This window comes from Saccopteryx bilineata, chromosome 1 (genome assembly GCF_036850765.1).
Source record: "Saccopteryx bilineata isolate mSacBil1 chromosome 1, mSacBil1_pri_phased_curated, whole genome shotgun sequence".
Lineage (NCBI taxonomy): Eukaryota > Metazoa > Chordata > Mammalia > Chiroptera > Emballonuridae > Saccopteryx > Saccopteryx bilineata.
The window spans coordinates 33,883,656-33,896,834 of NC_089490.1; the positions used below are offsets into that span (position 1 = coordinate 33,883,656).

The 13,179-nt window shown below is 39.9% G+C and overlaps 1 protein-coding gene across 1 annotated transcript; it reads left to right on the forward strand.

Annotated features, from left to right (window-relative positions):
* Nucleotides 1-676: 676 nt before the first annotated feature.
* On the forward strand, nt 677-12,882 carry KIAA1586 (KIAA1586 ortholog). The gene is given in 14 exon segments (XM_066252832.1): nt 677-893; nt 1,377-1,460; nt 6,381-6,461; nt 7,693-8,353; nt 8,356-8,614; nt 8,888-8,954; nt 8,956-8,985; nt 8,987-9,298; nt 9,301-9,469; nt 9,472-9,535; nt 9,537-9,653; nt 9,655-9,760; nt 10,134-10,204; nt 10,206-12,882. Coding segments are annotated over 14 exon segments (2,262 nt in total). The 5' UTR covers nt 677-872; the 3' UTR covers nt 10,426-12,882.
* The last annotated feature ends 297 nt before the right edge of the window (nt 12,883-13,179 follow it).

A 13,179-nucleotide genomic window follows, 5' to 3' on the forward strand; every position in this document is an offset into this window, starting at 1 on the left:
GCATATTTATTCCTGGATACAAAAGGTCTATTATTCTCTTTTAGTATATTAACAGCCTAGAGAAACACAAGCACCATAGCTCAGAGTCCTTTTCCAGTCTTCAAATGCAGGAGGTCCTCAGGTTATGACTGTCTCGACATACAACATTTTGAGTTTATGATGCTCGCTTCCGTAAAAACTTAAAAGAATTGAGACGTGAGTGTTTCTGCTTATGCCGTTAGTGTTGTACTTACAGATGTTGTGGGTAAACTAGTTTGGTTGCATGTGGCAGAAGACTATGCAGTAACGTGGCATATGAGTGAAGGAGTTGGCATCCTTTAGTATGCTTATCTATGGCCATTTTTGGACTATTAAAAGTGCAAGTGTTCCATTTGTGCTGCTTTGATGACTATTTGGCCCTTATCAGGGCTCTTACAATATATTTATGTCTTTTTTCTTTTTCCGTGGCTCAGTAGTGTTTTTATGTTCCAGATTATGATTTTATAACTGTGTTAGGATAAGTGACTTAGGCTAGGATGCATTTCGATTTACACCAGAATTCAGGTTACGTCACTATCTAGGAAGGGAGCTGTGTCCTAATCCCAGGATCCCCTGTAGACAAGGAGTGGCCTGACGCCAGAGAACTACATTTCCCAGCGTCCTGTGCACTGAGATCCCAAGAGGAGTGTCCCACGGTGGGAAAGTGGTTCTGGAAGGTAGCGGGCTGGAGCTGGCCGCTCCTCCTTCTGAAGCGGTTCTGCACCTTTTCCGGCCGCCTTGACGAGTGGTGCTGTGCAGGAAGACAGTCCTGGCGGTGGCGGTGGCGGTGGCGGTGGCTCTGTCCTGGCGGGAACAGCCGGAGCCGTTGTGCTGGCAGTCGGGCTGTGGAAGAAATGGGGGACCCGGGGTCGGAGGTGAGCAGACGAGCCCATGGGGTATTGTGTGTGTGTGTGTGTGTGTGTGTGTGTGTGCGCGCGCGCGCGCGCGCGTGTGCTACGGCGGCGGGGCGACACCCTCGGCGTCTCGGGCGATCCCGGCGCCGGGGGCCCTGCGGGTCTGAGCCGGGGACCGGCGGCAACAATGGCCGCCCCCGCCCGCCCGGCCGAGCCCGAAGTCCCCGCTGCTCGTCAGGCTGAGGCTGCCTCCCTGCACTGAGCAGACGGGGACGCCGCCCGGGCCGCGAACCGCTCTCGCTGCCGGGTCCCTGCGGCTGCACGTCTGCAGGGGCCCAATCCGACTCCATCGACTTCTGCTCGCGGTCGCGGTCGCAGGGCTTGTGCTGTTGGGTTTCCTTGAGAGCTGTTCCTTTTTCGTTTCTCTTGGGCACACCTCTCCCTGCAGGTACGCGGCTGTATAGATAAACGTATAGATAAGTGTGTTTTGGCTTGTTTTTGTAGATAATAGAATCTGCTCCCGCAGCTGAGCCCGACGCATCTGAGTGCACGACGGAGGAAAATGAAGATGACATTCAGTTTGTCAGTGTAAGTAGCGGCGCTATTCGGGTTCTTCCCCGAGTCAGGGACTGCGTGGGGAGCCGTTCTGGGGACTACGCCTCACCTGTTCGTTCACCGCCCAGCCCAGACGGATGCGAGTCTGATGGCCCTGGACAGTGCGGAGCAGGGCCGGGGATGAGGAAATGGACCAGAAGAGGTCTCTGAGCAACCGCAGTAGCCATCACAAAGACTTGGCTAAGGACGTGTTGTCCACTTAACCACTCTTCGGCCTTCGTGTAGAGCCATTTTATACTTCATCTTTGCAAAGTACAGGTCTCCTAAGACTGAGTATAGAAATGGGGGAAGAGTGACTTCTAAAAGATGACACACAGGTGAGGGACCAGAGACAGCGAATGATGAGGAAGGATGGGGAAGACAAGGGTTATGAGAACCGAAAACCCGGGCATTATGTAGCTTCGTAGTAACATGGAGGGAGGTAGCTTGAAGGTCTCTCTAATATCTGAGGTCGTGATGTTACAGCGTATAGAATAATTTTGTTCTTAATGAAGATCCCTCTAAGACATTAGTTCCCAGGCATCCATAAATGTAAATGTGCAGATTCCTGGACTCCACTCCAGACAATATTAAATCAGAATTTGAAGGTGGGGCGAAGGAATCAGTAAATTAGCCCAAATGTAAGGATATGTGAGTCAGAGCAGCTTAGTAAAGCATTGCTTTCAAAAACTTAAAGGGTTGTTATGATACATTTTGGTATAATTTTCACCAAAAATTTAATTACAGAGTTTTTGTTTAAAGTGATCATTTAGCTAGCTAAAATTGCTTCTACCTCAAACCATTCTTTTTCTAATCTCTATGATCAACTGGTCTGCTGTTAAAGGTGTGTACTTTTTAAAAATGAGTACCTGTTTAATGTGTGTGTGTGTGTGTGTGTGTTGTGTTTAAGTTGTTCTGCGTTTAGGATAAGTCCATAAATCACTTTAAATATATATATATATATTTTTTTTTTTTTTTTTTCTGGTCTGACCTATGGTGGCGCAGTGGATAAAGCATTGACCTGGAATGCTGAGGTCACTGGTTTGAAACCCTGGGCTTGCCTGATCAAGGCACATATGGGAGTTGATGCTTCCTGCTCCTCCCTCCTTCTCTCTCTCTCTCTCTCTCTCACTCTTTCTCCTGTCTAAAATGAATAAATCTTAAAAAAAAAATTTTTTTAATATTTTCTTTCCAAACATTGCAGTGTTAATACTGTTGTTTGTTGTTCTAGTAGGGGTTGTATAGACATTCTTTACAATTTGTTTCCTTGACAGTCTTCCCTATTAATAGTGCATATGGTTCTTTTTTTTATTATTATTCAGTGAAAAGAGGGGAAGAAGAGACATACTCCTATATGCGCCCCTACAGGGATCCACTTGGCAAACCCAATAGGGAGCGATGCTCTGCCTATCTGGGGTGTTGCTCTGTTGCTCAGCAACAGAGCTCTTCTTAGCGCCAGAGGCGGAGGCCATGGAGCCATCCTTAGTGCCTGGGGCCAACTCACTCCAATCAATCCATCGCTGCAGGAGAAGAAGAGAGAGAGAGAAGTGAGAGGGGGAGGGGTAGAGAAGCAGATGGGCACTTCTCTATGCCCTGACTGGGAATCGAATGCAGGACATCCACACGCCAGGCTGATGCTCTACCACTGGGCCAACCAGCCAAGGTCAATACTTTTTTGTTGACACTTGAAACTTTTATATATTTGGAATACCAAGAGGGTTAGTACTCGGACTCTGCCTCCTGGGCAGTAAGGAGTTGAATGATATAGCTATGGAAATTGAAGAGCCACAATTTTTTTGTACAGAAAAACATTTGAAAATAGGATTCTATAGGTCTTCAGGAAAAATAATTATGGTGCTGGGGCTGTAGTATATTGATAGAAATGAATGGGACACTATGATCTTGATGGTGTTTTATGTAACTATAATTAGGAATAACACATATTTATGATCTGTGTGCCTTATTTGAGAAACACGGTGGAATCTACAAAATTAAAATTGGAAAAATAAATAGATATGTTTGTTTAATATTCTGAGGATTAAGCCTGACCAGTGGTGGAACAGTGGATAGAGCTTCATCCTGGTATGCTAAGATCCCAGGTTTGAAACCTCAGGGTTGCTGGCTTTAATGAGGGGTCATCGGCTTGAGTGCAGGACCATGGACATGATCCCAAGGTCAGTTGCTGGCTTGAAGCCAAAGGTCGCTGGCTTGAGCATGGGGTCACTAGCTCAGCTTGAGTGCCTCCCCACCCCCTATCAAGGCACATATGAGAAGCAATGAGTAAACAACTAAAGTGACACAACTATGAGTTGAGGCTTCTCATGTCTTTCCCTTTCCTGTCACTCTCAAAAAAAAAAAAAATTCTCTGAGAATTAAATAATTATATTGTAAATTCTGATTGATTAATATATCAGCCTGTGTTCAGCTAAGGTTTAAGAGTCTTAAATTTTGTTTTTAAAGATTTTATTTATTGATTTTACAGAGAGAGGAGTGGGGGGAGTGAGAAGCGAGAAGTATCAACCCATAGCTGCTTCACTGTCGTCGTTCATTGCTGGCTAGTCATATGTTCCTTGACCGGGCAAGCCAGGGTTTCAGACCTTCCGACTTCAGTGCTCTAGTTCAACGCTCTAGCCACAGACCAGAAGATTTTTATTTTAAATTTAGAGAACTTTTGTATCCTGGCATTCAAAGTTTTATATATCCAGGTTTGTATATTTAATTTTGTGTCCAAATAGAGGATTGAAGATTTGACAGCTCTATAAGGAGAAATGAATTATGCGGGCCTGCACAAGTAGGTTTACAGTCTTTCATATGGAAAATAATTCAGTAATTAATAATAATACAAAAATAAACTTTGTTTTGTTTAATCACAGCTGTTAACCAACTTTTGTCCCAGAATATATGCTCTAAGGCAGTGGTCCCCAACCTTTTTTGGACCACGGACCGGTTTCATGTCAGAAAATATTTTTACAGACCAGCCTTTAGGGTGGGGCGGATAAATGTATCACGTGACCGAGACAAGCGTCAAGAGTGAGTCTTAGATGGATGTAACAGAGGGAATCTGGTCATTTTTTAAAAATAAAACATCGTTCAGACTTAAATATAAATAAAACAGAAATAATGTAAGTTATTTACTCTTTCTCTGGGGACCGGTACCAAATGGCCCACGGACCGGTACCGGCCCACGGTTGGGGACCATTGCTCTAAGTGGAACTATAGTACCAGAAAGAAACTAGTGAAAATATTCCTGTTGCCTTTAAATGGTGCAACATAAAAACATGATAATTTAATTTTACTTTAAAATGCATTCAGAGATAGAATTTACTTTCCTCTTTTTTTCTTATTTTTGTGACAGAGACAGAGAGAGGGACAGACAGACAGGAAGGGAGAGAGATGAGAAGTATCAGTTCTTCATTGCGGCATCTTAGTTGTTCATTGATTGCTTTCTCATGTGCCTTGACCAGAGGGGCTACAGCAGAGGAAGTGACCCCTTGCTCAAGCCAGTGACCTTGGCTTCAAGTCAATGACCTTTGGGCTCAAGCCAGCAACCATGGGGTCATGTCTATGATCCCATGCTCAAGCCAGCAATTTGGGGGTTTCTAACCTGGGTCTTCTGCGCCCCCGTCTGATGCTCTATTCACTGTGCCACCACCTGGTCAGGCTACTTTCCTCTCTAACTCTGTCTTATGCTGTTATCCACCAGGACATGCTATTTCTCTGTTTTTTATTGTACTATCCCATAAAGATGAAGTGCTGCTGGATCTAGTTCTCTGCTTAAAGGTTCTTCATATACAAAAAGAACAATTTTGTGTGTATTCTTTTATGTCTTTTATCAAGAAAGTATGTTACAACTTAACGTGTTCTGGTTTGGATTCCTTAGTCTTTTCATGTAAATCCACTTGCAGTGTTCGGTCTGCAGCACAGCCCAGCTTCTCCTTTGTGTTCTGCCGTATACATAACCCCAAAATGAACACAATACTGAAAGAAAGGAATGATAAAACTTGGGCAGTACAGAAAGAGCCCTTATCTTCGGTGTAAATTTTATTGAACTATACATATTAGAGAAGAGTATACTTCCTGAGGAACAGAATTGAGACAGAGGAGAGATCAAAGGGACCAGAGGAATAGAGGACAGAGGGAAAGGGGATGATAGGATGGGATAAACCTGAAAGGAAGGGGGAGGGCGCTAGGGGGAGGGGGGCTAGGGAGATGTTGAGGGGAATATGGGGGAGGGGGGATGCATTCAGGGCGACACTAGAATCTATGTAAACACAATAAATTAAATTTTAAAAAAAAGAATATACTTCCTTATTGATTTCCTTGCCCTTGCTCTATTTTAGCACTACCTCATCATTTTCTGGGATGGATTATCTTGTTACTGGTCTTCCTGTACATCATACCCTCTTAATCTTCTTGAAATAGCTCTAATGTTCCCATTTCAGAACTATGTATTGATTCTTTTGCTTGTAGAACAAAATCTAGGTTTTTCACTGGGGTATATAAGGCCTGGTCTATTTTAAGGAAATATGTATGTAAAGAAAGGATTGAGAGGACTCAGGGTTTGATGTTTGATTGTGTAAGAATATGCACAGTGAAGCCGATCTATCAAAGAACTCCAGGATTTTGAGCTTAGATATCTATTATTGACAACCATCTCCGTTAAAAAATACTATACCATGATATCTGTGTCTTAACACTACCACTATATTAGTTTCCATTTCCAAAGAAATCCCCATGGCTTTATTTGTCTTGTAGATTTAGATTCTTTGGGTTTTGCTTTAATTACATATTCATCTTCTCTAAATATTTTCCTGTGATGCTTTTGTTTCTGATTATTCTGTGCCACCTGTAAGGCTTTTAAGTTTGGTTTGAATGAGTGCCCATGACTTGTACATTTGCTCACTTCCTTTCAAGGAAGGACCATCAAGACCTGTTCTTGAATATATTGATCTGGTCTGCGGGGATGATGAAGAGCCTAGCACCTACCCTAGTGATGTGAGTATATTATATTTATGTTCTCTTTCAGTTCTGTTATTTGTGCAGGAGGTGGCTTGAACTGGCTTGCACAAACTGGTAAAGTGTTTAGGAATTGTGTGAGCTGAGTTTTAAATGTAGTGATTATTAAAAAAATTAAAGTACACAAATTTAAAGTAAATAAATTATTTAAGGTAATAAATACTCAAAACTCATCAATGTAATATCTATACACTTAAAGTTATGTACATCTATTGTATCTGTATGGTAGAAATGCTATATAGTGATGTGCTCCTATAGCAAGGTAATTGGCAAACTACAAATCAGGGCTTGATTTATTGTTGATTGTCTAAACTTAAGAAGGTGATGGATAAAATGTTAATGCAGTTTAAGCCTAAAAAATGTGATTGGTCTCTCACTGCTAGACTGTATGCTGTATGAAAAACTGAGGAAATTTCCTTGCAATATTTGAAAACTCTTCATTGATTCAACAAAGATGCTGATGTTGTCATGGATGAAGGAGTAGATTTCTCATATACATCTTAATTTTTTCACTTTCATCCTATTGATTAATATATATAAACAAAAAATATCACATTGGAATGGTACTCATTAGTAAATTTTATGGGCAACTTCCTTGTTGGATGATAAACGTAGTCAGATTTTGTGACATAATTATTAGCTATAGAATTTTAAAAACTGATAGAGGATTTTTCAAGAAATAGCAAGTCATACTGAAGTTACAAATATAAACTAAAAACCAAGGCAAGTATTTTAGATTAAAAGTATTTCAAAAATTATATAAAGAAATAATTAACAGCCTGACCAGGCGGTGGCGCAGTAGATAGAGCATCAGACTGGGATGCGGAAGGATCCTGGTTCGAGACCCCAAGGTCGCCAGCTTGAGCGCGGGCTCATCTGGTTTGAGCAAAAAGCTCACTGGCTTGGACCCAAGGTTGCTGGCTCCAGCAAGGGGTTACTCGGTCTGCTGAAGGCCCATGGTCAAGGCACATATGAGAAAGCAATCAATGAACAACTAAGAAGTCGCAACGTGCAACGAGAAATTAATGATTGATGCTTCTCATCTCTCTCTGTTCCTTTCTGTCTGTCCCTGTCTATCTCTGCCTCTGTAAAAATAAAAATAAAATAAAAATTAAAAAAAAAAAAAAAAGAAATAATTAACAGAACTTTTTACTTTAACCCTGAGAATGTTATCAGGAATTTTACTTATATGTGTAAAATTATTTTTCAGGTTCTGTTCCCTAAAATGCCAAAACGACAGGGTGAGTTTTTGTGTCTTCTAAATGTGAAGAAGGTGAAAACAGAAACAGACAGTAATAATAGGAACAGAAATCATTATGGATTGTCTAAATCAAAGAAATCAAAATTTGAATATATTGAAAAAACAATCATTGAAGAAAAGCCATCAAGTTCATCAAAGGAAGAAATAAGTAATCTTGTGCTTCCAGACTGTTGGAGTGAAAAACAAGCATTTATGTTTACTGAGCAGTACAAGTGGCTTGAAATAAAAGAAGGTAAATTAGGATGTAAGGATTGCTCAGCAGTTCGACATTTGGGATCGAAAGCAGAAAAGCATGTCCATGTATCCAAGGAATGGATTGCATATTTAATAACTCCTAATGGCAGGAATAAGACTACCAGACAAGCTTCTCTGCGGAAAAAAATTAGGGAACACGATATTTCTAAAGCTCATGGTAAAATTCAGGATTTAATAAAGGAATCAGTTACTGACTCAATTTCTAATACAGTGTATAAACAAAATAATAAAAATTTTGATGCTACTGTAAAAGTTTTCAATACTGTTTACAGCTTAGTAAAATGTAATAAACCTTTATCTGATATTGAAGGGGCAATAGAATTACAAGAGAAAAATGGAGAGGTCAGTTGTTTAAATCACACTACAGTGAAACAAGAATAGCAGAATATATGATGAAAGAAATGAAGTTATTTAAGAACATTAAAGAAGAGAATGCCAAAATCTGTATCATACTTGATGAGACATCTACAGTTTCAAAAAGAAGCGCCCTGAAGATTTCTCTCCATGGCACAGCTCATTCAGCTCCTGCACCAGTTATGTTATTTGTTGCTTTGAAAGAATTGGTGTCAACTACAGCACAGTGTGGTGTCAGCACATTATTGAATACTTTAAATCAGTGGTCCCCAACCCCCGGGCCGTGGACTGGTACCGGTACCAGTCCGTGGGCCATTTGGTACCAGTCTGCAAAGAATAAATAACTTACATTATTTCCGTTTTATTTATATTTAAGTCTGAATGATGTTTTATTTTTAAAAAATGACCAGATTCCCTCTGTTACATCCGTCTAAGACACACTCTTGATGCTTGTCTTGGTCACGTGATGCACTTATCCGTTCCACCCTAAAAGCCAGTATGTGAAAATATTAAACTGGTCCGTGGCCCAAAAAAGGTTGGGGACCACTGTTTTAAATGACTGTGGCTTTATTAATGAATATTTGAAAGCACATTTAATTGCATTTTTGTTCTGATGGTGCTAATACAATGCTGGGGGGAAAAATCTGGAGAAGTTACAAAGATGTTAGAAAGATTTCCTGAAATCATTATTTGGAACTGTTTACGCCGTCAGTCGCAATTGTCACTTGATGATTCAATATCTGAAATAAAACAAATTAATCATTTAAAAATATTTCTTGATAAACTTTATTCCATTTATCATCAATCTAATAAAAGTCAAAGCAAGCTTTTAGAACCTGTAGCCAAAGACCTTGAAGTTGAAATTGTTAAAATTGGCCAGGTAATCGGCCCAAGAAGGGCAGCATGTGATTCACAAGCTGCTACTATTGTATTGTATGCATATACTATATATTATATATGCATTTTTATCATTATTCTGGTTTGGCAAAGAGATTAGCTAACACTAATTTATTGTAAGATCTTGCTTTAGTGATTGACATTCTTGAAGAATTTTCACTGCTTTCTACTGCATTACAGTCAAGATCAACTAATATTCAGAAAGCACAAAAATGAATCAAAATACCATAAAAGCTTTGGAATTTTTAAAAATTGGTACTGGAAAGCATGAGTCTCAAATTTCTGATGAAGTCAGACCAGTTTAAAGATATTCCATTTAGTAAAAATAATCAATTTAATGCCCTTCCTAGGAATATGTTACTAGAAAATATAATTCCACATATGAACTTATGTCTTTTATCTGACAAACCATGATGAAAGTATTTTTATTTATTTTGATTTGCTAGAACCTTCTACATGACCTTATGAAGAAATAACTTCATGGTTAACTGGTGAAAATTATTTCACTTATGTGAATTTTTTTTTTTTATTAAGTGAGAGGGTGAGAGGTAGGGAGGCAGAGAGACAGACTCCTGCATACACCCCAACTGGGATCTACCCAGCAAGCCCCCTACCTGGCAGTGCTCTGCCCATCTGGGGCCACTGCTCCATTGTTCAGCAACCAAGCTATTTTAGCACCTGAGATGAGGCCATGGAACCATCCTCAGTGCCCAAGGTCAACTTGCTCGAACCATTCGAGCCATGGCTGCTGGAGAGGAAGAGAAAGAGAGACAGGGAAGGGGTGGAGAAGCAGATGGTTGCTTCTCCTGTGTGCCCTGACCAGAAATTGAACCCAGACTTTCACACGCCAGACCGACACTCTACTGCTTAGCCAACCAGCCAAGGCCTTATGTGAAATTTTAAACTGTAAAATTGATTTAAATGATATTCAGGAATTTATAAATAATAAAATGAAGCAATGTTTCAATTCCTGCAGCTATACAAAAAGCTAAAAAATATATCACTTTAATGACAATAAATTTATTGGGAAGGGAAAAGTTAGCAGATTGGGATGCAACTCCATTTGTAAAACCTTGGTCATGTTGCAACTATAGGTTGGCTACAGATACAAGAGTTTGGCAAAAATCAACAAAAGCCTTCTACGAGAATCAGTTGGCTAGATGGAACTTACAGTAAAGGGTATTTATGGATGCTTTATCATATGTAAATTGTGTGCTATACATCTTTTATATACATAAGTTTTTTGAAATCCAGAGGTTAAACTTTTATCAGCATGTTGCTGTTTAAAAGGCATTCACCAAAGAGGTCAAGTCAATGATGATTGTTTTTAGGAGCTATAGGATTTTGGAGATTGACCTGTGTCTTCTAGAGTGGTCCATAATATATACTCCAAGGAATCTTGTACAGAAAATCCAACCAATTCCACTGTTGCTTTGTTTTACTTTTAATAAGGGTGTGAAAGAATAGCATAACCCAGGGGAGGTCTAAGCCCTGGAAGTTAAATAAAAGAGAAATGGAATAAAAACTGAAAGGCTGTTGCCCATTATCTTTCACACTCCCATATCTGCACTATTTAAAACAGTAACCACTAGCTACAGGTGGCTATTAAACACTTGAATTCAGTGGGACTAAAAGTAAATTAATATAAAAATGTAATCAGTGTAAAATATTTCTGTTTAACTCAACCTTTTTTTAAAATGTTTCATTTTGTTACCTTGTTTAAAATGTGACTTTTATATTGTGCCTGTCACACTTGTATGCCATGTCTAGAATGACATAAAAACATTACTGATTGAGCCCTGGCCGGTTGGCTCAGCGGTAGAGCGTCGGCCTAGCGTGCGGAGGACCCGGGTTCGATTCCCGGCCAGGGCACACAGGAGAAGCGCCCATTTGCTTCTCCACCCCTCCGCCGCGCTTTCCTCTCTGTCTCTCTCTTCCCCTCCTGCAGCCAAGGCTCCATTGGAGCAAAGATGGCCCGGGCGCTGGGGATGGCTCTGTGGCCTCTGCCTCAAGCGCTAGAGTGGCTCTGGTTGCAACATGGCGACGCCCAGGATGGGCAGAGCATCGCCCCCTGGTGGGCAAAGCGTTGCCCCTGGTGGGCGTGCCGGGTGGATCCCGGTTGGGCGCATGCGGGAGTCTGTCTGACTGTCTCTCCCTGTTTCTAGCTTCAGAAAAATGAAAAAAAAAAACAAAAAAAAACCCATTACTGATTGAGTTGCTATAGAAAGATGGATTCAGTGCAAATTATTTTTTTTCTATAAATCAGTGCAATGTAGCATGTTTAAATATTTTATACAGAGAACAGGAATTATAGTGTTATTTATGTAAATTGTAATTGGTAATTGAAATACTTACTTTGATTATAATTATTCTAGTTTAGATGTTCCTTTGAACAAATTTAAAAATTTTAAATGATGGCATACTGAAAAAAGAATCAACTGGAGATCGGGAACTAGTACTCCAACTGGGATAGTAAACAAAAAACTAGATGAAGATATCTTGCAGATTTCCTAATGAATGACAATTTCAGTTCCTTAGGGAGAGAAGACCAGCTGTCATTTAACAAATTAAAGACTGTAATGTGGACAATATTGAGACAGTTTCAGCAAAATGCTTAATGAATGAATTAATGAAGTTATGTTTCAAAGGTCAAAAAAGAATTGAAATTTAGTTACCTGAAATCAGTTGTCTAACAAAAACTTTAACAATTTTTAAAAGGATCGAGCCTATAAGTTTGGCCAGAAATAAAACTTGTACTTTGATGAGAAAGAACTAGTTTTAAATGGATCAATAGTAAAATAAATTATTTCAGTTATAGAAATGGTTAGAAAATAGAGTTAAAGCCTATATGTTTTATCAAAAAAGTATGAAGTCTTTAGTACAGTCACCAAACATTGCTTGTAGAATACAGAACTAGGAATATTAAAGGTTAATTGATTTAAAATCTGAAAAATTGCAGCTACTTTTCTTTAGCTTTAGATGAGTTATGTAATAGGAGATACAACCCAAGCAATACTTGGAGTACATTTTGTGTCATAGGACTTAATATTTATGAAGAAATAATTTTGAGTCATGGCCTTAAAAAATCAACCTTGTTAAAAAAAAAAATCAACCTTGTATTCCTATTGTTTACTCATTTACATTTGTCAGAATAATTTCAGCTAGATGAGAAAAAAGATTAGTTTCTATCACAATAAGTGGCATTCTAGCGAGGTTAGGTCAAAAGTCAGATTTCATTGGAATTTTTAAATAAGCCTAATATTTTCCTATTTCTTTGTTCCAATATTGTATGATACAATTTGAAAATATTTATGCTAAGTTTTTTGAGTGCAAATGCTGTGAATCAACATCAGGCTCATTGCTGAAGACTTATGGCAATGATATTAGTGATACTGGATTGTGAACTCTGTCAGTTGATTGAATCGTGGAAGGATTCTATAAAACCTAATGTATGTATTGTTAACACCAGTTCAATATTTTCTTGCTACAACAGAAATACTACTAGCTTGATACATAATAAGAGAAAATGGTAGTTTTCTCCCCAGTATCAATCATGTGGCCTATGAATGATTGAATTTGAAACTCCATGGACAAAAGGCCCACTTGTGCCCTACCTAGACAAGTACTGTACTAGAATTTAATTTTGAAATTGAAACTTTTTTTTTTTTTTTTCTTTTTTTCATTTTTCTGAAGCTGGAAACAGGGAGAGACAGTCAGACAGACTCCCGCATGCGCCCGACCGGGATCCACCCGGCACGCCCACCAGGGGCGACGCTCTGCCCACCAGGGGGCGATGCTCTGCCCATCCTGGGCGTCGCCATGTTGCGACCAGAGCCACTCTAGCGCCTGGGGCAGAGGCCACAGAGCCATCCCCAGCGCCCAGGCCATCTTTGCTCCAATGGAGCCTTGGCTGCAGGAGGGGAAGAGAGA